Source organism: Sphaerodactylus townsendi, linkage group LG13 (genome assembly GCF_021028975.2).
Source record: "Sphaerodactylus townsendi isolate TG3544 linkage group LG13, MPM_Stown_v2.3, whole genome shotgun sequence".
In the NCBI taxonomy this organism is placed as follows: domain Eukaryota; kingdom Metazoa; phylum Chordata; class Lepidosauria; order Squamata; family Sphaerodactylidae; genus Sphaerodactylus; species Sphaerodactylus townsendi.
In genome coordinates this window covers 39742915-39769139 of record NC_059437.1, presented here as the reverse complement: position 1 = coordinate 39769139, position 26225 = coordinate 39742915, and the positions used below count along the sequence as shown (strand labels likewise).

General features: G+C 43.7%; 1 protein-coding gene across 4 annotated transcripts in view; it reads right to left on the bottom strand.

The window, feature by feature from the left end:
- Positions 1 to 26225, bottom strand: part of TAOK3 (TAO kinase 3) — a 135453-nt gene that overhangs the window by 68534 nt on the left and 40694 nt on the right. For 3 of the 4 annotated variants that reach the window (XM_048514120.1, XM_048514119.1, XM_048514121.1), the window contains exons 2-9: positions 25019 to 25128; positions 18569 to 18780; positions 14017 to 14088; positions 12139 to 12240; positions 10783 to 10828; positions 8349 to 8445; positions 3974 to 4087; positions 830 to 921 (exon numbers count right to left, since the gene is read on the bottom strand). In XM_048514120.1, the coding sequence (XP_048370077.1) occupies positions 830 to 921; positions 3974 to 4087; positions 8349 to 8445; positions 10783 to 10828; positions 12139 to 12240; positions 14017 to 14088; positions 18569 to 18688 (643 nt within the window). In that variant the 5' untranslated portion in view covers positions 18689 to 18780; positions 25019 to 25128. The other variant, XM_048514122.1, reaches the window with a different exon arrangement.

The following is a 26225-nucleotide window of genomic DNA, read 5'->3' as shown; positions in this document are numbered from 1 at the left end:
AGTGTTTTTATTTTGTCGGCCAGCAAGGGGCGTAGTTTTTAGGCTAGCGGCACCAAAATGTCAGGCTATTGTCAGGCTTTAAGATATTCTAGGCTGTAACATTACATCTTTATTTGGATTTTGCATGGCGAAGCACACATGGCTTATAGCTGTGATACTATTGTGCACAGCGATGCTAGCTTTATAACAGTCAATTTTAAAAAGTTGTTCACAAATCAAATGTACACTTTTGGACTCTGGTGCACTATGTGGAGACCTGAATGGCCCTTGTAGAACACAGAAGTTGGGCATATTTGAACTATATGTAGTATGACAAAATGGTTGAGGAATTCCCTCTTCAGGGAGATCTGCTGGCACCATCATTGTTACTGTTTACTTTAGGCTAAGGTCACATCCTGTTTTCATTTAATAGAAATCAACATATCCTAGCTTATCTATGTGGATAACAACCATGCTGGCACACAGGTTGTAGAACTACTTACCTTTAATTATGTGCTGTTGTGATATTAAACTGAAATCGTAAGTTAAAAGGTTTATTTTGTACCATTGGTTTTAATTCATTAATGGGCGATAACACTGTATCTAATTGCCTTTAATTTGTTTTTATAGGAATATTGTATTTACAGTTTTATATATTGTCAAATTTTATGTTGTAACCCGCCCTGAGCCCTACGGGGAAAGGGTGGGATATAAATTCAACAAAATGAATGAATGAATGAATGAATGAATGAATGAATGAATGAATGAATGAATGAATGAATGAAAGGGGCATGTAAACAGAGTGTACCAAATTCAACCAATTTGTTTTTCAAAGTGGCTGTTTACTCACCCAGCTCTATGCATGTGATTCCAAGAGACCAGACGTCTACCTTTCCGTCATATTGTCCTTCATCCATTGCCAAGATTACCTCGGGGGCCATCCTATCATTCAAGGGATACAAAAAGTGCAGATTATGCAACACAAAGCAAAGCCGCAGCACAAAAGAGGCAGGGTGCTTCTGTCCCCCAAAAGTGATCTTCAACAGCACAGCAGCCCCAGAACTTTAAAAAAAATCAGCATGGAGAAGAATTAAAGCCATGCTGGAATAAATAAACAAATAGATGTTCGCCTACTCAGCAAACTTCTTCTGAAGGTAATGGTAAAGGAGTATGAGCAAAACAAAAAAAGGGAAACCTAATGATCTGCTGTTAGTGCAACATGCTGGTACACCAACCTCATCCATGTTGTACCTGGAGTCAGCCAGCAGGGGCTGAAGGGGTCCTAGGGCATCAATTTCAGCCTCACCAGTGGCAGTGAGCTTTCCCACTGATACACCAACAGTGTTTTCCTGGAGATGCTCAGCCTGGAAGTACAGCTATGAAAGAAATAAGGGGATCTGGAGCACAGTAGGGAAAATAGGGTATGTGGCAATCATCAGGGAAAACCTCACCATGAGCATGTCTGCACTGGTGGTTTTGAAAGGAAGGAAGGGCGTCTGCCCGGCGCCAGCAAATGTGCCCCCTCCACCCCTCAGCTTCATGCTGTGCTGAGTCCCCGTCTGTCCCCACAAACCCACAGCCCAGGCAGTGGCAACCACGGAATAAGTACAGGCTTTCTTTCCTTAATTCATTTGTGCCGGCCTTTCTCCCCAATGGGGACCCAGTGTGGCTTACATCGTTTTCCTCTCCTCCATTTTAGCTTCACGACAACCTTGTAAGGGAAGTCAGGATAAGAAAATGTGACTGGCTTAAGGTCACCCAGCAAACTTCCATGGCACAAGTGGAGATCCAAATCCAGGTCTCCCAGGCCCTAGGTCTAGAGGTGGCCAACCTATGGTGCTCCAGATGTTCATGGACTACAATTCCCATCAGCCCCTGCCAGCATGGCCAATTGAGAATTGATGGGAACTGTAGTCCATGAGCATCTGGAGTGCCATAAGTTGGCTACCCTGCCCTAGTCCAACACTCTCCATCACTCACACTGATCTTTTTTGTAACCAGAAACGAGGCAGTTATGCCATCAGCCCAGAAAAAAGAGAGATAATCTAATTTTCACTCAATGTCTTCTTGATTTACTTCTGACTTTGTGCAACAGTGACAGACCTAGTGAGGGAAGTCATCCAGAAATACCAAGGCAGAAAAGGAAAATAAGTCATAGCTTTGGGTTTGTTTGCTTTTTAAAAAAATACATGATTGGAAAGAGGGAGGAGCTTGCGGCCAGTATGTGTGTTTGGCATTTAACAGAAATAGTATCATAATTAAGAGAGAGACTGATATGGGAACCAAGATTGCCTCTACTCAAATCTAATCTCTGGCACGAACTCACAAGGAGTCATTATCAGGCAAGTCAGTATTACCTGTCTCCCTCTCCTACATCCATGATATTGGGGCAATAAGAGTGGCCTGGTTTCAGATACATGAAAGGTTTTTTAACAAGAAAGTGCAACATAAATGCTAATTAGCAATATGCACAAGATGAGAGCTTGCACTGAAATATTCAAGGGGGGGGGGAATTTGAAAATTCTCCCATTCAAACATTCTGTAAACCTTCAAAGGTTTGAGAAGGCGGATTTCTGCTTCTTCCCTCTGCCCTTTAAGTGATGCTCAGCTGCTCTCAACATTTTATCCCTCCTGGAACATGCTCAGTCCTCATCATGCAGCTTGCTGAAGGTTCCCTTCATCAACAAAACTGCATTTTCTGCATACCTGAAATGTCCTTCCGAGGATGTATACACCCTTACCTTGCAGTGGGTGGCCGAATTGTGCTGCTTCATCATTCATGAATAGACCAAAGACCAAACAGCTTACTATTAGATATTGTCATCCCAGGTTTATTGGCCCATGCGGAAAGGGCCAAAGCCGGAAGGAAAATCCAGCTAGTGTGAACATAGAAGTTCCATACATGGGGCATAGTCTCCCCTGCATACCAGCCCCACCATCCTGGCAGATTCTGGATGCCATTAGCAGCAACAAAGTAGGACACAGGCAAACATGACCTAGAATCCAGTGTGAAATCTTCTAGCATAGCTCAATGTAAACACAAAGGAGCAGCACAAGAACATGGCAGTCAATACAAGTGTATGCCAGAACACCCTAGCAGATTGCACCCTGTGTTTAATAGCCATTAGGATTTTCTGCCTCAGACAGCAACATGCTCTGCTTCTACAGAATACAATAAATGGGGCTGGAGAGAGAAGTGATACAGGAGATGAAGTTTCTTGAGAAAAAGGAGAAGGAACGGCCTTGGGGGTCTCAGATGTTTTGCTTTGTTTAAAAACATATTCAAACTACAAGGTGGTAGATCTCCAGCATCCAGAGGAGGGCGTAGGAGTTAACAAAATGAAAGAACATTACTTCATAGCGTACCATTTAAAGGTTGCAGAAGTGTGGAGCTATGCACTTCATAATGAGGTCATAAGCACTACCAGTAGGTGCGTCAACAGCACACTCATAGTATCAAATCAAGTTTTACTGGCTAAAAAGCAGTGTGTGACAAATACGGAAAGAAAAGCCACACAGTGAAGGCAACTGTACCTGGAAAGAGGAGGGGAATTACAAAGCTCCCAAAAGACTAATGGGTTTATTGTGGAGTGAGATTCCATCAGTCAGCACTCACGTGGGATATGTGAAGTAATAAAGTTTATTCTGTGTTATCCTCAACCTGGCACACAGCATTTTGCAAGTAAAATTCACATCTAAATCTTTGGTGTGCTAGGGCAAAAACCATATTTTCATTAAACACTTTCTTCCAAGACCATAAACAAATGATTTTCTCAGCATTTTTTAAAAGGAAAAAAGTCAGCTGCTACACGTCCAGCACTAAATGTCTGAAATGGTTGTGCTTCGAAAGGTTTGTGTGGGTGAGGAGTGCATTTTCCCAGTAGCTCAAGACCGTAGATCACGCAGGATATTTTTGAATCAGTTTAATCCCAAAAGATAAGGACTGTATTTTTAAGGCTGGACTAATGGAAAGCTGGACTTCAGTTTCACTTACCAGTAAGGCGTCCCCACAAAGGAATTGGCGGGAGAGGCTATAGACGCAGACCCAAAATCAGCTAGCTTCACCTGACCTGGTTCTGTTAGGAGAATATTTCCTGCTTTAATATCCCTTTTGAATAGAAGAAGGAAAGCCACAATCAAGGTTACAAAAGAGATTTCTGTACCATATAAAACAAGCAGACGGTGGTTTTGTCGAGCTTCCCTCCCAGGGACATGGGGACAAGCAAATGGCAGTCTGGGTGGTAGGGATTTGTCAACCTGCCCTCCCCCTTTCTTCTGTTTTGGCTCCTGACACAGGCCCAGATCCTAAGGATCATTCCTTTCCCTTATTATGCATCTCAATGACTTTTCTTCACTACAAGGAAAAAGAGGGGAAAATGAATCTATAACCCCACCCCGCTACTGAACTCTCGGAGAAGATTTCTGTAGAACTGTAGAAGAAGTGGATCTATACCTTACTTTTTTCAGCTGTAGGAAATCTCAAAGTGGCTGACAAGCACCGCCCCTTCCTTTTCCCACAACAGACACTGTGGCCCTTTCCGCACAGGCCATTCATCCTGTGCCCCACCTCCCTGGCACCCTTCCCCACCCGGCATTGCAGTGGCAACCAGCCAGCAGCTGCAGTGGCAACCTAGCCACGCAGCCGCCATCAACCCGCTTCCCCACTGGGGCCCTTTGCTCAGCCCTGGTGCAATGATGGAATATAGTGCAATTGTCAAATATCCCACCTTGGGGGGTTTGAAGCAGGATTGACCTGGTTTAGGAGCAGGAACCATGCAAAGTTCTCACCCAAACTGCCCCCACGGGATAATTGGCCTGTGCAGAAAGAGCCCTTGTGAGGTAAGTGGGGCTGAGAGAGTTCTGAGAGAACTATGACTAGCCCATGGTCACCTATCGGGCTTCATGTATAGGAGCAGTTCATCAGATTAGAGTCCACCACTCTTAACTACTGGATCTCGCTGGCTTTCTAGATTTCCTCTTTAGTATTTCATCAGCTCACTCCTGAGTAACCAAGACATATGTAAATAGTAGTCAGAGTAGGCGCCTAAAGAGAGAAATCTGATTTTATGAGAACAGAATGACCACAACCTCTAACATAGTAAAGTTCATTTCTGAGACTGTTTTGACAAGGAAGTGATGCTAATCTCTGTGAACATAGAGAAGTGGATGTAAGAGGAGTGCGACCTAGAATGTAACTCCAAACAGGGCTAAGTCTCACCAAGAACCACTTGAGATTTAAGAGAAAGAAAACTCAACTTTCAGCATTGCTGGGTCCAACACTAATATGGGAATCATTTGCAAAATGCACGCCTTTAAAGGAAGACACAAGTATACTTGATTTATATCCTGTCTCATGATTTGGAAGGCTTCCCAAAGACCAATTACATAGTGTGATAAGTATTGGGGATTCTTCCATCCCCTCTGATGTAGCAGTGCTCTGGGGTGGCATCTCACCATCACTCAAAAGTCATTCTGATTGTTCATATCCTCTTCCATCTAGTCCCACTCCCAATTGAAGGCAGGCAGTCGGCCAGTTGCCAAGCTGTGTGCTCTTCTGTAATCCTTTCCCTAGGCCTGCTGGTCTTTTCAGTTCCCAAGGCAGAGAGAGAAGCCAGGTGGGGCAGTCTTATCTCAGGTGAGGGACTGAACAATTGCAGCTCATGGTGGCAAAAGCAGTTAGGCCCCTTCCGCACAAGCAGAATAATGCACTTTCAATCCACTTTCACAACTGTTTGCAAGTGGATTTTGCTATTCCGAACAGCTGCAAAGTGCATCGAAAGTGGATTGAAAGTGCAATATTCTGCATGTGCAGAAGGGGCCTTAGAGTTGGAAGAGGTCAGACAAGCCATCTATGCCGGATCAGCCTAGAGCATCCCAGACAAGGGTTTGTCCAGCCGCTGCTTAAGTACTGCCCATGGGGAGGGGCTCCCTCCCATCCTAGGCAGCTGGTTCCACTGTTGCACAGCTCTTGAGGTAAAATCTTTCTCCTAACATCCAGTCATGACCTTTCTGCCCATAATTTAAACCTATTATTCCAAGTCCTAGCCTCTGCTGCCAACACGAGCAGCTCCCTGCCTCCTCTAAGTGATAGCCCTTCAAATTCTTAGAGAGCAATCATGTCCCTCCTCTGTCTCCACTTATCCAGACTAAACATTCCCAAGTCCCCCAGCCTTTCCTCACAGGGCTTGGTCTCCAGTCATTAGTTCAGGATGAAGTCCTTGGGATGTTCTGCTTTTTTGGACAGAACACCATGAACACAGCCTCTGTAACACAGTGCTGTGGCTACCCAGGCTGCACTTGTATGTTTTCCTCTCTTGCAGTAACCCCTTGATAACTGAATGTACAACATAGCCAAACTATAGAGCCTATGAAGAGGATACTTTCTTTCTTCTAGAATTTAAGGGTTTAAGCCCTAGGGCCGTGGTGGCAAACCTATGCCACTCCAGATGTTCATGGGCTACAATTCCCATCAGCCCCTGCCAGTATGGCCAATTGGGACTGATGGGAATTGTAGTCCATAAACATCTGGAGTGCCATAGGTTCGCCACCATGGCCCTAGGGGGAAAAGCACACATACAGTGTACTGCTCAACAAAAACTGCTATGCTTGTCCCCATTTTTCTAACATCTTATCGATACTTCAATATAAGGATAAAAAAAAATAATTCTGCTCCCATTATGCTGCTTTGCGATAAACATGTTGCAGCAGTACGGCAATAGGCTTGGGTGGCTCTATCGCTGTCTTTGCCCACTCGGGATCACACCCATGTTCTGTCGGTGGGGAGGGGTCATTAATGAGTGAAGGCAAAGGCAGGAAATACAGAGCAACAAGAGAAATTTGCTGCTAACCAGCAAGCAAGCCTGAACTGGACACTTCTACTGGGATCTATATAATCCACTCTGGCTGATTACTTCAGCCTCCTTCCTAGTCTGGCTCATCTTGTTACAGTTCCCCCTACTTTGAGGAAGAAAAAGAAGAAGAGTTTGTATTTATACCCCACCTACTCTCCTGTAAAGAGACTCAAAGTGGTTTACAAGCTCCTTTTCCTTCCTCTCCTTCGACACCTTGTGAGGTAGGTGGGGCTGAGAGAGCTTCGAAGAACTGTGATGAACCTAAGGTCACCCAGCAGGAATGTAGGAGTGCAGAAACACATCTGGTTCACCAGATAAGCCTCTGCCACCCAGGTGGAGGTGTGGAGAATGAAACCTGGTTCTCCAGATTAGAATCTACCTGCTCTTAACCACTATACCACACTTTGGACCAATTCTTGCTAGTGCTGTACAGGTGAATTCCAGCCCAATCTTCCTCAAGTTCTGGACTGAAAACTGGCTGTAGCCTCAAGTCCTAATACGAAGGCCAGAAGGAGATATTTACACAGCGCAGTACACACAGGGCTTGCTGCCTAAAGCCACAGCCTCACATGTCCTCTTCTCAGTAACGCCTAGTAATACAAAGCTTGTAACAAGACCTCCAGTACTTTATAAATTTCTCCGTTCCCGATGCAGCAGCCAATGGAAAAAGTGGGGAGATTTGAAATGTAATAACAAGTCTCATGCTTTGTACTGCAAGAGAAATGAGCCACAGAATCCAGGTTTGCAGCTTTCGGCCACATGCCATCATAATGTCCAGTTCCAGCCTCAGATACTAGTGGGGAGATGTAGCTAGTTTTTCATGCCCTGAGACATGAGAGTACAGCAACATTTTTCTTTCTGACAAGGTGTTGGAATAGTAGGCTGTATTAACCTCGGTATCTTATTACTTTTATGCCAATAACCTCTACACAAAACTGCATTCCAGAATGACAAATCATCTTGTTGGGTCAGGTTCTCCCTAAATATATATTTTAATTCTGTGTGTCTGTGTGGTGTGTAAAATGTACTAAATGAAAACTTTGCCATCTCTAAGATATATCATATCTTTAAAAGCCACACTCTGTTTTTGTTGGAGCAGCTGGGGTTTTCTAGGGTTAGAATGGCATGTAAGTGAAGTGTTCCTGATATAACCTAGCAATAGCTTTAAAAGGGGTATGGACAGATATATGGAGAAGTCGATCTATGGCGTGATCCTCCTTGATCTGAGATTGCAAATGCCTTAGCAGACCAGGTGCTCGGGAGCAGCAGCAGCAGCAGCAGCAGGCCATTGCTTTCACATCCTGCATGTGAGCTCCCAAAGGCACCTGGTGGGCCACTGTGAGTAGCAGAGTCCTGGACTAGATGGACTCTGGTCTGATCCAGCAGGCTCTTTCTTATGTTCTTAATACTATTCCCAAGGTTTCAAAATTATTTTTGATAGAGCATATTTTCTGCAAGTCGTTCATCCACCAATGCACAGATAAATTATACAGAAGACAGAGAATTTTATACTCTTACCTATGTATCTTACAATGAGAATGCAGGTAGGCCAGCCCTTGCAAGGCACCATGGGTAATGGCAGCTATCTCCACTTCCTGAAGTGGCTTCTTATGAACTGAATAGGGAAGAACAGAAAAGAAATCAGCTACATTTTATGCACTGCTAGTGTTTTATGCACTTGGAATCAACTGCTTTTCACAAACTACGATAACTATAGATCGGAACTCTCTAGAAAGCAAAAAGAATTCACAGGCTTCAAAAACTGGTCAAACAGATCCTGAATTCTTAAATGGTGGAAGAAGCTCCATGCGGTCCCTGTTGCTGTTTGCATACTCCTTGTTGTTTACACCAGAGTTGCTTATTGCAATTGCAATTAATAAACGGACTGTAAATCACTAGTTCCTTTACTTGAAACAAGACAAATTTAATACAATCCTTTGGGCCCAGTAAGGGGGGAATGGCGCAACCACAATGCCAGTGGTTTCCAGACATTTTGATGGGTGCTATAACAGTGCAACGTTAGTGCTATATAAATTAAAAATTGAGCACCACCAATGGGCAGGCTGGAGCAAGCCAAAAAAGTTCAGTGGAATTTAGAATCAAATTTCAGCTATGAGGAGGCCTAATGACGAAGAGGGCAAGGGGACTGTCAAAGTCTACCACTTATGCAAATGGTAGACAGGGAGCATTATTATACCTGTATTAGTCTGTAACCATAGCTCCCAACTCTCAAGTTCTGGTTTCACATTGAAAGAGCAATAGGTAAACCTAGATGCTCAACTGGAAATATGTGATCAGATCTCCTTTTTCTTTATCTTGAGATTAGCAAAGCAGGAGGAAGGCAGGAGAAGAGGAGTTTCGATTTATATCCCCCATTTCTCTCCTGTAAGCAGACTCACGGTGTCTTACAAGCTCCTTTCCCTTCCTCTCCCCACAACAGACACCTTGTGAGGTAGGTGTGGCTGAGAGAGTTCAGAGAGAACTGTGACTAGCCCAAGGTCACCCAGGAATGTAAGAGTGTGGAAACACATCTGGTTCACCAGATAAGCCTCCGCCACTCAGGTGGACGAGTGGGGAATCAAACCCAGTTCTCCAGAAAGAGTCTACCTGCTCTGAATCACTACACCATGCTGGCTCTCTGATCACGCTATGCTGTGAGATGGCAAATTTAACCCTTCCCCCCCTCACACACACTGTTTTCCCAATGGAAACTCGTTCTTCCTCCCCACCCCAGAGCTGCTATAGGAAAAACATGTATTCATAGCAATGAAAAAAAATGTACATGAGAAAAATGGGTTAGCCCTGCCTTCCTCCAGTATCACAATGCTGATCGGCTTGTGCACACACAGTGGCAATTAAAGATTTAGAAGAATCTGTAAAGATTTAGAAGAAAAAATTGACCCCAGATCTCTAGTATTGCACAAAGTGTACAAGAAACTACCATGCAAATATTCCTTCACTATGCTGCCCTCACCAAACGAAAGATATTGATAGACATCTAACCTGACATCAGCCAAAGCCACAATTTTTACAGGCTTCTACATCATAGAATCAATTAAATAACATGCTACTTTACCATTCCTCTCATTTTTCTGTCCCAGATCAAGTCATCTCTACCACGGGAAATGAAAATACAAAAATAGGGCAATTTTCTCCATACATTCACTTGCAATTCGAACTATTTAAAAATTATAACAAGCTGTGCAAGAAAATCCCTAGAATGCTGGTCAGCAAGTGGTGTCACTTTAGCCACAAAGTGCCAGCTTCAGAAACAAAATGAAACTGAGGGCATGTAGCATCTATGGCAACTTAGTAGAAAGCCACAGGTGGGAAAGGACCAGACCCCTCCCTTGCCACCCATCAAATGTAGACTTGAATCAGGAAGTGCAGAAAAGAGACAGCATGTAATGAATGTAAAGATACAGGGTAGCTGCCCCAGAATAACGCAACTGTGTGCATAGTGTGGGTATAGTGGTTGAAGTGTCAAACAAGGACCTGGGAAACCCGGGTTCAAATCCTCACTCAGGCTGTGGAAGCTTGCTGGACAACATTGGGTGAGTAACACACTATCAGCCCCAACCCTGGATAGTATTTGGATAGGAGACCTACAGGGAATACCAGGGTCTTGACAGAGAGGTGGGCAAGGGCAAACCATCTCTCAATGGCAAACCATCTCTGAATATCTCTTGCCTTGAAAATCCAATGATGTCTTAATGGCAAAAAAAAGCATACTGGAAGGACTGCAATGTCAATTATGGGAACTCTGGAAAGGGATAGACGGTCAAACACAAATACATCACAATGGAGGGAAACCATTCCTACACTTAAGAGAAAAGATTTGTATCACATTTGTACCACATGGCAACTCACCTGTGAAATGGGAGGACATACGAAGATCCACGCACACCCCACCCACTGTTTAATACTTACTTGGGAATATTTAAAGGCTTACCTTCTAACAAATCAGAAGCAGATCCTAAACAGTACTCCATCACTAACTATAAGAGACAGAGAAATATAACCATGAAGGAGTAGAAATGAAAGGCGATCAAAAGAGAAAAACAAATAATGTGTTTTAGGAGGATACCGATATATCAACCATCCCGTGCGTGTCTTCACAGAATAATCATTGGCAGATCATCTGGAGTGACTATCACAAAATCTCTCTGCATGAAGTCACACTGTGTACACACAAGCCTCCCACACAACATGCAATAACCCACAGCAACTCCTCCTCTCCCGATTCTACAAAGATCCATGTTGTTCCAAGTTTCCGAGAGACGCTTCAAAGTTAACATTGCAGTTTAGCTTGTTGCAAAAACACTGGCCTAACATCAGTGTTCTCTTCAGCAAAGATTAAGTGTGAAAGATGAACATACACCTTTACACACTCGGATATGTGTCACGGAGTACCAACTAGCTCTAACTCTCCAGAGTATGTCCTCTGTATGTTTAAAAATCTGACCTTCATCCAGTGTATATCTGTGTATGTTTACTGTGCCAATTGTACAGCAAGCCATGCATTAGCTTCGAGGGCCCTCTTTTTAACATTTCTTTCCTTTTTTGATTTTGCAAACATCTGTACATATAATACATGAGGCAGAGTGAAAATCTACAATAATGTAATACTCTAGAACTTTTATACACATACTCTAGAACTTTTATACACATACACAGACCCACACAGGCAGAGTTGCATGCTATTAAGGCACAGGTGTCAAACTTGCGGCCCTCCAGATGTCATGGACTACAGTTCCCATCATCCCCTGCCATCATCATGGTGGCAGGGGATGATGGGAACTGTAGTCCATAACATCTGGAGGGCTGCAAGTTTGACACCTATGCTATAAGGCAACAATCCTTAAATACAAGGGGACACTCATGAAATAATGCTGTAAGCACAGTCTGAGAAATCAACATCCATTGCCTTCCTGGGATGACTTAACTCTAATACATAATTCCTGACACCCTGTTGATTAAACAATGATGAGATTCTAGTAACTTGTGAGTAGATCCAAGGACCTCACAGAAATTTAGATATTAAACATGATGGTTTATACTAGACGTATTCAACTCTGGCCCTCCAGATATTCATGGACTACCATCCCCATCAGCCCCTGCCAGCATTATGCTGACAGGGGTTGATGGGAATGGTAGTCCATGAACATCTGGAAGGCCAGAGTTGGACACCTCTGCTTTATATAGCTTTTAAAAATAAGCAGCAGCAAGAGATTAAGGATATTCTGTCTGAGACCCAAGACTTCCTCAAAAACCACCTATTATTACTCAAAAATCCACTGCAGCTCACCCAGGCGGTATGCTCTTTCAAGTAACAGCCTTTATACTCTATGGTGTTGGGGTGCTTCAGCTGTCGTAGAAATCTGACTTCCTTGATGATATCCTGCCATTTCTGTTTAAAAGAAAGGGAAGGAATAGATTGAACTTTGCATTCTCCAAAAAAAAAACAAACCCACCCAGATATAAATCTGTTTCTTGGCAGAAACCATAACAGCAGCACAGGTCTTTTGCAATTTTACTGAAATTTTATATCTGGTCAGAATTAAGGTTTCAGAGATTCTCAGCTTCTTAGCACACGAACACATGAAGTTGCCTCGCATGGAGTCAGACGGCTGCTCTATTGCAGTCAGTGCTGCCTACTCTGACTACCAGCTGTTCTCCAGGATATTAGACAGTGGTCTTGCATACCATCATCCTTTTTAACTGAAGATGCCACGGATTTAATTTGGGACCTCCTGCATGATGCTCTACCACTGTGCCAAGACTCCTCCCAAGAATACAATGGTGACCTTGACAGAGCACTTGTGTACCTAGTGCCGTGGTGGCGAACCTTTGGCACTCCAGATGTTATGGACTACAATTCCCACCAGCCCCTGCCAGTATGGCCAATTGGCAGGGGCTGATGGGAATTGTAGTCCATAACATCTGGAGTGCCAAAGGTTCGCCACCACTGACCTAGTGTAAGCCAGTTCCATGAGATAAAATTCCCTGAAATCCAGACCCTGACCAATTAGCAGATGGAACTGAGAAGCTCGGGTTAGGAGAATTGAGCATCACTACTTGCTGAAGATGCTGAGACAAAAGGATGAACAGTTGTCAAAGGACCATAAGAATGCCATACTACACTGCAATAAAAATGGTCAAATATATGCAATGTTGCATATTTACACAAGGTAAAGAATAGCTGAGTGATATTATATGGATCGTGTAATTCTTCTGAACTCAGTTTCCTTGTACCATAGTCAGGAGTCATTACTAACCCTGATTTATGGTCAGGAAAGGAAAGGAAAGAAACCAGTTTAAGGAACATTTCAGGAAATGTGGTGCTGTTTGGCTTATTACGTTTGATGAGTCAGATGGCAGAAATGTGGCTATTTGATAGCAACAACGACGTCATCCAAAGCACCAAGGGAAAATTAGTCATGAAAGGGCTGTCTAGCGGTAGTTGGATGAATGTCCTGAAGTGCTCTCAAACATTTCAACTGCTGTAGGGAAAGGATCAGTTGCCGCATGCTGAAGATCAGTATTGGTGCTCCTCTCAGATCTCTTAGAGCAGGTGGATGAACCTTATATCCAGATACAAGAGGAACAGCTGTGACATCAGAGATTTGAACAGCAAGGAGAGAGAGCACCAAGAAACAATGGGAAGTATATCATATAGGAGCAGAATGGAGCAAGTACTATGAAAGCTGGATTTTGTATAGGAATAGAACTGACAAGTGATTCTCAACCTTAATTCTGACCAGGAGGTGGTGATGGCCACTAACCTGGATAGCTTTAAAAGGGGCTTGGACAGATTTATGGAGGAGAAGTCGGTCTATGGTTACCAGTCTTGATCCTCCTTGATCTGAGATTGCAAATGCCTTAGCAGACCAGGTGCTCGGGAGCAGCAGCAGCAGAAGACCATTGCTTTCACATCCTGCATGTGAGCTCCCAAAGGCACCTGGTGGGCCACTGTGAGTAGCAGAGTGCTGGACTAGATGGACTCTGGTCTGATCCAGTAGGCTCTTTCTTATGTTCTTATTTTCTCAAAAGAAACATGGCTAAGTATTTTACAGAAGCTGAAAGCCACTCTAGATTGCAGCAGTTCAAACAGCTCACTGCCCCCCCCCCCACACACACAGACACTTCCCTATCAAACTAATGCCAATCAATTTTTACCTCTTACCTCATTGGTTTGCTTCCCGCTGTAGGACATCTTCTTGATTGCCACCACCTCGTTAGTACGTGCATTGGTGGCCTGGAAAAAGGGAAGGAGGAAGCAAAAATGTAATATGCTTTCAGATTGTCCATCACCCTTGGAATTATCCAGTGTTCTCTCTCACAAGTTAGCAGCATAAGAAAAGCAACATTTTAAACATCAATTGCCACCATAAACCTTCTGACTAGGGCCCATGGGAAAGCAGGTGTACATGGAGTGAAAGAACCACCCTAGAGGTTTTTGAGCCATGCTGCTACTTTGTATGACAAGAGGATCCTACAGGCTGAAAGCAGTATGAGTCTCTCATTCTTTGCTGCTTCCTGAACTACCAAGCATAGGGAGTCACGCTGCCTAGGCCAAAAGGGGCATCTGCTTGTTCGACCTTGCTGTATCTCAGCTGCTCAGCCCAGCAGATAGGCTAACAAGGGGAGCCAGAGCCAGCCTAGTGTAGTAGTTTGCAATTCAGATAGTTAGCAATTCAGACTAGGATCTGAGAGACCTAGGTTTGAATCCCCACTCGGTCACAAAAGCCTACTGGGTAATCTTGGGCCAATCACACGTTCTCAGCCTAACATACCTCACTGGATTGCTGCTGTCAGGACACAACAGAGGAGAACATTGTAAGCAGCTTTGGTAGAAAAGGTGGGTTATAAATGAAATAAGCGCAATAATAAAACTTTAAGTCACCTGTAGGCTAGATGTTGCCTACAAGGCTCTAGCTGTCCGTAACGACCACACAGACCTCTTCACCCTTTTGTTCCAGTAGCTATTCAATATCAGCTAAGTAAGCTTTCTCCTTGACGATTCCCAACCAACCTGCACACCTGAATGCAAAGAGCCTGCAAAAAGATGCGGAGGGCTGCTCCACAACTATGAAACTTCCAACCTTGAAGACCCTCCCAACTCCATGCTCATCCTTAACATCTTTGGGTAGCATTATAAGATTTTTTTTTTAATTCAGGGATGGATTTGGAAACTGGGATTATTACAGCAGGTTGGGTCAGTGCTGGTAGAAGGCAGACTGGGAAAGAGAAAAGAAGGCAAACAAGCTGGTATGTGCAATCTGACAGTACCTTGGTCCTTCCTCTTTTTCAGTTGTTCAGACTAAGCAGCCATGCCAGAATTACTGGGGCAGATAAAACCTTACTGGCCTCTTGCGACACCTGATAACTGTCAGTAAACTGTAGTATTTCATAAAATCGTAGAACCGTAGAGTTGGAAGAGACCCCAAGGGCCATCAAGTCCAACCCCCTGCAATGAAGGGACACACAGTCAAAGCACTCCTGACATACGATCATCCAGCCTCTCTTTAAAAATCTCCAAAGGAGGAGACTCCACCACACTCTTCCAGCTGCACAGAGAACATCTGAGGACATCAAACAGCAGGCCAGCAGTTCCTTCCACGGTGACCCACAGCAAGGATCAAGCTGCCGGAGTCCCCAGTTCAAGAACCACCACAGTGCTTTATATATTGGGCGATGAGCATGTTTATGTTCTCATAACTGGATATAAACAGGCGTTTTAACTAGAGCAATAAACAGTATCTGTTCCAACCTTTTCACCAAAAGGCACCCTAGAAATGTAAAAAAAAAAGTAAAACAGAATTGTAGGCAATTAACAGCTTTGTGTCTGAAAAGTGTTGCTCGGGGGCCTCAAGTGATTGAGTGTTTTAGTCTTATTTCACTAATCAAGACGAAGATTTATTTGGAAGCCTCCCAAGGAGCCTTCTCTCGTGCCAATGATATTAGATTATTTTCCCTCCCAACTCGGTTGCTGAAAATAAGCCATGCCCGGCTCCAGAAGCTCCAGAAGATGTGGCATCCGCCTGTTTGGTGCAGTTTCCTTGGCCGGGGAGAAGGAATCCTCCCTCCAGATTACTCGTCCATGGCGTTGTCTGGTAGAGCTTTAAATGATTAAAGCAGCGGGGCTCTCCGCTTTCATCGAAGGACTAATCCTCAGCCAGAGACATCTTACAGTTAAATAACAGGCTCATCAGGCAAGCTGTAAGTAATGCTGTGCGGCAGGCTGCTTTAAGTAGCACTGCCACATTTTCAAGGAATAGAAGGTCTTTTTTTTTTTTTTTTGCAAAGCAGAGGAACTAATAAGTTCAACCTGCTTCATTTGTAAAACTGGGTCACCTCATTTGGGTAGTGCACGAGCAGCCGTCTTTTGTGACTAAATGCATCCCAAAACGAGGACCTGCTTCTGGATTCCACATTCTCCTAAAACAGTGACTTAAAAAAAAATACATTATTATGGAGGGACAGGGACATCCTCAGTTCTAGCCTCCGCTAGCCTTGGGGGCAAACGGCTTTCTTTTAGCCACCCCCCTCCTGGTTGCAATTTGAGGAGACCACAGATAAAAAATACCAATGATAGGACAAAATACCCAAAAACCGGCTTGCAAGGCAGTACACCACAAGGAACCTTGAGCAAAGAACCTGTTTGGATGAAGCAGGTCATATGACGCCCACCCCTTTTGCACAGATTCAACTTATTCAGCATCTTCCTGTCCAGTGGTCACTTCTCTGTTGCAAAGCAGTAGATGAAGAGAATTTGTAAGATGAAAGGGCAGGCAAGTTTAAACTTAACCCTTCCACTACCCATCCTGCAGTTGATCCTTACCACCCTCACCTTCTGCTGCTTTTACACACTTAAGACACAAACGTGCACCTGGAATCCCTACCTGGGGAAAAAGAGGCAGCAGAGGGAAAGGTGCGCAGAAAAAAGCAGGCTGGGCAAGGCTTGAGCACACACCTTCACCTTCACTACTTCCCCCCTTCCGTTTGCCTTCACATCAAAGAACCAGTGGCTGCAACTCCCAAGCTCCCATTTTGCTGCCAACCAGGTGGTCACTATGACAGTCTACCACTTATTCAAGAGTAATGCTGTGTTCTCAAAAGGGCTTTCACCCAACCCACATGATAAAAGGGTCTGTTTTTGAAGTGGTTTCTGTTACTTGACTGTGGGAAAAAATTCTATTGGGTCATTTTTTACTGAAAGCAGGAGACTAATCTCCACTTCCGCGATCCCTACCGGACAAGATATTTTACCTCATACCCTCTTTCCTAACGTAATATTGTGTGGGTTTTAAGAATCAAGCAGCAAATGGTCAGCAGGAAACCCTTTTGAAGGATACTGTACTGAGGATCACTGTCTTATATTGGACCAGGAAAGTCTTTGTTTCGGTTTTAAATCTACTGAATACAGAAAGTGGACGCTTTTTACTGCGTTGCATAGAGTTTTAAACGGGGGGGAGGGGGGGGAAGCAGGGAGATTTGGGTCACTCCCTGTAACTCATAGGTGTCAAGCTATGGACTACATTTCCCTACATAGATGGACTACATAGATGCTATGGACTACATTTCCGATCATCCCCTGCCAGCATCATGCTGGCAGGGGTGATGGGAACTGTAGTCCATAACATCTGGAAGGCCGTGGGTTTGACACCTGTGCTGTAACCGATTCACTAACTGAGCTCACCTTGGGCAGGTATGTCACAGCTATGCAAGCTATGCTTGGCCACAGATTGACTCTCTTTTATTTCTCAGCTTGGCAACCTCTCCTGTGGCCATGAAGGCAGCAAGTCTTCACCTTTCTTTGGCTACTGAAACCAGACAGCATCTCTTCTTCAAAGCAAGGAACCTATCCCAGCTTTTGATACCAATCATAGGTGTCAAACTCGCAGCCCTCTAGATGTTATGGACTACAGTTCCCACCATCCCCTGCCAGCATCATGCTGGCAGGGGATGATGGGAACTGTAGTCCATAACATCTGGAGGGCCACGAGTTTGACACCAGTTAACTAGTTGCAGGAAATGTTTCAGAAGAGTAGAGGAAGAATCATGTTTGCATCTGCAGAGTGGCCCCCACTGGAAAGCAGCTGGATGCTGTTGGAAACAGCCACCCCCATCCCATCAACGTGCCTAGAAGCCAGAGCACTTATCGCTCCTATCCTTGTGCCTAAGCACAGTGCAGCAAGCTCAGGGTCTTCACAAACCTCAAAGTGGAGCCTAGAGCGCTCTAGGAATTACACCGGTTGTGAAGGATACAGAGAAAACGGACAAAAAGGCAGCTTCGTAGGGTGGCCTCTACGGCATTACATCCCAACTACTCTACTGCTCCTCCCCAACACCACACCCCCTCAAGCTCCACCCCCAAATTGTCAGGAAATTTCCCAACCCAGAATTAGCAAACCTAGGCAGGTTACATATGCCCAAGAGGGTTTCCCAAATTCTCTCATTCTGTGAGAGTTCGGGAAGCCCTAATGGGCGACAGGTGGCTTGCCATGCTATTTTTAAAGATGCCTGGGAAATTAGGAAAAAAGGATCGTTAGGTACTCGTATTTCCTGGCTGGAGCTCCGTATCCATATTAGTAAACGAACCTAGCAAAGTGCATACATTTCTCTTTACCTGAATAAAGGCAGTCATATTAAGATAGCGGGGGCAGGAAAGAGCCTTGACAAATGCTAACACATCAACAAACATCACTACAGGAAGAGGAAGCAAAACTACTTACGAAATAAACTGCTCCGAAACTTCCATGTCCAATTTCGTGCAAACCCACAAATAGTTCCTGAGGATCATCTTTGTAGAACAGGTCAGCTATTTCTGGGTCCTTTGGCACCCCTTTGCGCATGCTGAATAGTATTAGGTCTCCACTCCCACCACAAATTCTCGGGCAGTTTCTTCCCTCATTGACGACGGGGTTTTCAGGTGGCAAATCAGAACCTTGAGGAGGAGATATTTTGTCAAATTTAATCAATTAAGTTTGCTTTAAGTCAGATTCCTTTTATAATAAACTTCCAAGAAACTACTTTTTTGGGGGGGAAGGGGGATATAAACGATCCAAGTTTACTTGTCAACATCTGTATTTTGTTATTACTCAGATAATGTTCTGATAATAGAACATCCTTGTGGATGACAGAGGCATAGTAAGGGGGGAAAGCACCTGATGCGCTGGTGCATCCTCTGACCCTGCCCTGGAATGCCCCCCACACCCCCACAGGGGCAAGCACCAGGTGCATTGCGCGCACCCCAGCCCCCTTGGAGTTACGCCTCTGGTAGATGTCTACAGTAGGTGCCCAAAGGTTATATATTTGGAAGAGTGCAACTATTAACAAATAGCCTATTTTAAATTTGCTTAAGTCAGTTTCTTGAAACTACACCGTTCTCCTGACAGTGGCTTAAAAATACATTTTTCTACATAAGCCATACTCTTCCATTGACTGTTATGGTCTACTTTAATGCCAGTGCTATTTAGAAAACAAGCGTTCCAAATGAACCCACGTGCTCAGGTTTACAGAGCTCCAAGAATAATGTAAGAGATCCACGTTACACAACTACAACCTCCAAAAAGTTTTCTTGTTTTATGACTGAAGTTGACAGACCTTATTTCTAACCACATTTCAATAAAATTTGGCAGAGTTGTCAGGGGCCAATTAAAACTGTTCCATGGACTGGTTCTCTTTTTTCTAACTTATTCTATCCGCTTTGGTTTGCTTGGATCTTGGTTAACTATCAGAAACCGCCTTGAGTCTCCACTGAGGGGAAAGGCAGGGTATAAATGAGTCAAAATAAAAAAAATCAAATAAAACAGTTGCATGTAATTTTAATAGAGCAAGTGGGACTGCTATCACAAGGTATTTAAATCACATCTAACACATATTCATATAAAATCCTTGCTTTCGATGGTGGTTAAACTTCTTTTTAGAGAGGAAGATACAGGGTTTAATTTACACCTATATTTTAGGTGACTGAATAACAGGGATATGAGAGGTAAAACATTATTTTGCTTCCTCCAGTCAGCGTGGTGTAGTGGTTAAGAGCAGTATGGTGTAGTAGTTAAGAGCAGGTGGATTCTAATCTTGATTCCCCACTCCTCTGCCTGAGCGGCAGAGGCTTATCTGGAGAACCAGATGTGTTTCCGCACTCCTACATTCCTGCTGTGTGACCTTGGGCTAGTCACAGTTCTCTCAGCCCCACCTACCTCACAAGGTGTCTGTTGTGGGGAGAGGAAGGGAAAAAAGTTTATAAGCTACCTTAAGTCTCTCTACAGGACAGAAAGATGAGGTATAAATCCAAACTCTTCTTCCTTTGTCTCTTGAGGTCATCTACAGCTATTGTAGAAGATTTGGGATCAAAGGGATGTTTATCATCATCTCCTAAATCAGACACCTGCATCCCAGTTCCCCAGTGAAGTTCAAAATATCTTTAACGCAATAATAATAATAATAATGACAGAAATCAAAACAGGATTTCCTTTTTAGCCAATATAGGGATTCGAAGGTGTCTTTTACCAGTATGTTTAAGGTCAGGAAATCATGACCCTGTGGGGCTGGGTCAGGACATAGTTGCGTGGTTACACAATACAGAGATCAAAAGTTCATTTTCCAAGGATGGGTCCTGAGGCATGGGAGGCAAACGCCCTAATGCCTAAGTAGGTGTTATGGTAGGGAACAAGAAACAGGAACCTACCCTAACAAACTTCAAAAGGAAACTAAACCAAGATAGCAATCTGAATTCCCCAGGCAGTAGAGTCCCACCCTTTTCCTCATTAAAAGGTATCCACACACGTTTTAGGGAGGTGAACTCATTAATATCTTATAAGGTTGACTCTAAGAGGGAAAGGACCTGTCAAAAGCTCGTGGGCGCTGAGCAAGGCATGAATTAACATCACACACTTTAGAAAAGGCAAGCCATTACGAATCATCTCATTAACATTTAGAACTATCATCCTCCAGGGCCTGGGTTTCTCCAGACTACAGACGCAAGTTCCCCAGAGGAAATGGCATTTTCAGAGAGAATTACATCCCTGCTGGGCTGCCAGACTCTGCCCTGTATGGCACCACAGCCATGTCTCCAGGAATGTCCTCTGCTGGAGTTGGCAACTATATTAACATTTGACATCAAAAGCCAAAATGGACAGAATCCCTAAACCAAACTCTGTCACTGGACTCACTAGGAATGTGGAAAACTCCCCTGAGTAATTCAGATCATCTGAGGGACACTGACGCTCCAGATATACAAACCATAATAAGGTATACATTTTTTAAAAAATGTATTGTCAAAGGCTTTCATGGACGGATTCAACTGGTTGTGGTGGGTTTTCTGGGTTCTGTGGCAGTGGCCTGGTAGATCTTGTTCCCAACATTTCGCCTGCATCTGGGGCTGGCATCTTCAGAGGTGTATCACAGAAGGAAGTCTGTTTCACACTGTGTCTAGTGAGAAGGGAAAGTTTAGTGGGGTATATTGTCCATTAAACCCCACTAAATTTTCCCTTCTCACTAGACACAGTGTGAAGCAGACTTTTCTCCGTGATACACCTCTGAAGATGCCAGCCCCAGATGCAGGCAAAACGTTAGGAACAAGATCTGCCAGACCACGGCCACACAGCCCGGAAAACCCACCACAACCAGTTAAAAAATGTGTTCAGTACCCAAGCTGAGAGGGCCAAAAGGCCTCTGATTCTCTCCCTTCCTTGTCACTACTGTTCATGTGCGAGCACGTATGCGAGCCATCGAGTCTGCCATTTTTAACCACTACAGCACGTTGGTTTTCAGACTTGTTCCTAGAGCATCATTTTCTGCAGCTCCTACCATCATTTGAACAGCATATCCTTTGGATACTGCACAGGGGTGATTGTTCACAGGGCTAAAAGGAAACATGGCAGCTGAGATAGAGCCACCAGGAGTAGCATATGGCTGTGCAACCGGAATTAATTGGAGGATTAAAACGGGGGAAAGCCCCCGGGCCAGATATCATCACCCCCGAGGTCCTAAAATCGCATGTCGATTGGTGGGCCCCTCTCTTAGTCACTGTGTTTACACAAATTAACAACTCTGGTGTAATTCCTAAATCCTGGTTATCAGTGATAGTGGTACCCATCTACAAAAAGGGAGCTATTTCTGACCCCTCCAACTTCTGCCCTATTAGTCTCCTATCTGTAATTGGGAAGATCTATGCGACGCTCCTTTTACGGAAACTCCAGAAATGGGCCCAACAAATACGAACGATCGGGTTTGAACAAATTGGTTTTATCTAAGGGAAATCTCCGCTCAATCATGCGATAGTTCTAGCCCACCTAGCAGCCAAATACGCAAACAAGCCACACTGCAAACTTTATGCTGCCTTCATTGATCTGAAGGCAGCTTTTGATACAGTCCCCAGAGAACTTCTCTGGGCCAAGCTTGCTGCTCTCGGAATTGAGGATAGACTTCTCTTCCTCATAAGGCAAATTTACTTGGGCACCAGCTGTCGTATTAAGTGCTCTCAGGAAGGCCTTCTTACTGACTCCAGTGAGGCTACCAAAGGAGTTAAACAGGGATGTGTGTTGGCCTCCACTCTTTTTAATCTCTATTTGAGTTACCTCCCTTCACTTTTGACAGGCCCCGATTTCCACACTCCCAAGCTCTCCTCACATTATTTATCAATCCTGCTTTACGCAGATGTTTCTGTCCTGCTATCACGTTCCAGGGTGGGTTTAAGCCAGATCATGAAACAATTTTCTGAGTACTGTGATATCAACAAATTAACTATTAACTATTAGAAAACCAAAACCATGGTTTTTGCCAGATCCTGCAAAAAATACCCATGGAAACTAAACAATGTTCTTCTTGAACAGGTTTATTGTTTCAAATACCTTGGTATCACCTTTTCGCACAACCTTTCCTGGACCTTGCACCAAAAGGCAGCACTCACTCTGTCCTCCTCCAGTATTTCTGGAATCCTTCACTTCTTTCATAGCAGAGGGCACTTGTTTGTCCTGGCTGCATTAAAGATCTTCAATGCAAAGGTTGAATCCCAACTACTTTATGGGGTCCCCATCTGGATCCAAACAGTGAATGTTCCCCAATCTAAGTTTTTCCACCAAGTAATGGGAGTTCCAAACTGCATCCCCTACGCAGCCCTGTGTTTAGAACTGGGGCAAAACACCCTGGAACATAAAGCATGGCTTAGAGCCTTCAGATTCTGGCTCCACCTCCACTATCTGCCATCCGAACGCTCCCTTGTTTCATTGATATTACGGGACACGCAGGCTAACCCCTGGTTCTCTCTAATCAAGAGAAAGATCATATCAATTGGCTTGCATATTGAATCAATGTCCTGTTCAGAAGCGTACAATAGGATCACAGATCGGCTTTTAGATCTAGAATTTGCAAATTTACATCTAGCAGCCAAGCAAACCTGCTCTCCAACACAATTCTCAATCCCATTTGAGCAGAGCCGTATGGCCTACTACCTCTATGGCCTAACAAACCCACGTGCAAGGAGAGCCCTTACCATTGCGTGATTTAAGGTTATGCCCTCTGCCCTACTAAAGATAGGTACAATAACCTAGATAAATCTGCAAGGCTATGCAGCAAGGCTATGCAAATCTAATGTGGTCGAAACCCTGGCCCACCAACTCTTGCACAGCACCAGATTTGATAAAATCAGATCTAAACATACCACTCTATATTCTTTCTTTCAATCTGGGCTGCCTGATCTGACTAGGTTATCTCTATTGCTGAATAACCCGGACCCCGGTTTTTGTGAAGAGGTCGCTAATTTTATTATGGAGATAGCTGAGAGCTCCCAGTATTTGATATGGTCCTTGCGGGGCCTTCCGCTTTTATTATCTATTTATGTGTCTGTTTCTGATTATGCCAATAAATGCTTATGTATGTATGTATGCTGTGCAACAGTTTCAGAGCACATCCTGGACGGAGGAACTGGCCGATGCAAACAAATTAACCTGACACCATTGCTATAAAGCATTTATCCCATTAACCATTGCAGATTTCCCTTCCACATCAGCATGGCCCCTTCTGCACATGCAGAAGAATGCACATTCAATCCACTTTCACAATTGTTTGAAAGTGGATTTTGCTATTCCGCACAGCAAAATCCAGCTTCAAAGTGGATTGAAAGTGCATTGTTCTGCATGTGCGGAAGGGACCTATGAAAAAGCATGAGGTTTCTCTGGAGCGTTATTTGAAACCGCCAGTATGAGTGCAGTGGATGTTCCTAGGATGTTGGATTCCCACCATCCCATGAAAGTTTGTTGGGTGACTGCAGGCAACTCACTCATACATTCTCAGACTAATCTTTGTTTTGAGGAGAAAATGGAGAAGAGTAAAATGGTGTAAGCAGCTTTGGTTCCCACTGGGGAGAAAGGCACAGTATAAATGAAGTAAAGGAAGAAAATATGCACTCATGTTATAAAAATAATCCTTTGCTTTGCAGTTTATCAAACTGATGTCTACTTCATCACCCATGCCTGCTGGAAGATTTAAAAGTTTGTTTGGGTACATCTATACTTGGGCAGTGTCAATATTTATTAAATTTCAATTTCACATTCTGAGCGGTTTGCAAATAAAGTACAGCAACATGCAAAAATAAATGAAACAGAACTACTACCATCATACCGATATGGTGGTATTGTATTGGCTTTCCAATACTACATCTAGCTGTTTATCAAGAATCCTGAGACTTTCAGTTCCATATTTTAAAACCACAGTTCTTTGGGAGGTAAAGAAAAATGTAAACTGTTTCTGCAAGAAGAATTCCAAGTCCAGAAGGAACATGAATGGCAAAGACAATGTTGGCAAAAGCTGAGGTAGTCGGTCGAACTTGATTTGGAACACCCACACACTAGTATCTTAGATGTTAACAGCAGTCCTGTGGAAGGGAGCCAGCATGATGTAGTGGCTGGGAGTGGCGGACTCATCTGGTGAACTGGATTTGTTTCCCGGCCCCTACAAATGAAGCCTGCTGGGTCACCTTGGGCTAGTCACAGTTCTTTTAGAAATCTCTCAGACACAACTACCTCACAAGGTGCCTATTGCGGGGAGGGGAAGGAATGGAATTTGTAAGCCCCTTTGAGACTCCTTACAGTTGAGAAAAGCAGGCTATAAATCCAAACTGTTCTTCTTTTCTTATTATTACTGCAGTAAGAGTTCAACTAGAAAGGTGCTATTTAACATACCTGAGCAATGGCTGCATTAACCATGCTCTGTGGTTCAGATCCACTTCATTGGAACCATCCGAGGTCTTCTTCTGGTGTCTCCCCAACTCTACACACTTTTGTCTTCTGACCTGTGAAGAAGTTGTGGCAATTAAAATAGGCAGGTAACAAGTACCACCAGGCAGTTTCCCGGCTACATAGGAACAAGCTTGAAAAATTGTCTTTGGTTTTCTCCTTATTTGGAGATAAATACAAACTATATCTTGAGTTCTAGTGTTTGTTGAGAGGTTTAAAGAAAAGTGAAGACATTTTATGCATGTGTGTGATGCTAAATGAACAAAAAGAGTCACAATTCGACACTGGCAAAAAAGCTGTATGCATTGATAAGTACATTGTGCATATCCACTGCGCTCTTCTAATAAGTGGGTACATGCTGTTTTGTTTCTTCTTGCATGTGGATATGGCAGGGGAACGGACCAGCTATGCAAGAGGTGAGAAAATAGGCCATGTTTCTTTCACACATTATGATGCGTGGTATGCACTTAGTATATACAATGTACCTAAGCAACTATGGTAAATGATGTAGTTCTAGTGTAGGTCAATTGAAAGTTCAAATTATGTTCACGGTCAAGCTATCAACTTTATCAGAACAGAAAAGATACTTTAATCAACAAGCCTGATGTTTATGTTGATGGCAAAAACACATTTATCCATTTGAAGCAATGGTGAAGATTTTATTACAACTTTTAACCGTGTTGAAGGTTTCAAGAAATATGAATTCACAGAACATTTTTATCTGGCGTTTACTCTCAAGCATCAGAGCCAACTGACAGTTTTAAAAAAAAATTCATCCAAAGACAGTAAACAGACACTAAAGCAAAGTAACAACAATTGTGTGTGTGTGTGTGGGGGGGAGAGAACAGAAGGTAGTCTTTAAAGACAGGAGTTGCTTACAAACTACCAAAACAGGATGGCAGTAGCATTCCCGGCGTCATAAAATATTTCACCCAAGCCAAATGAGAGACTGTTAACTAGCTGCTATACCAACCATAAACAGGCCTGAGATTGGGCTCCTAATAATTCAGACATACTGAAAGTTTGCACAGTATATTGGCTAACGTTGGGAAGCCCTCTGTTCAAACCTTCTCTCAGAAGTGGGTTTACTCAGCAGCTTTAGCCAAGTTATGTTCTCAGTTTAAACCCATCACTTGCAACAAGGAGATAAACA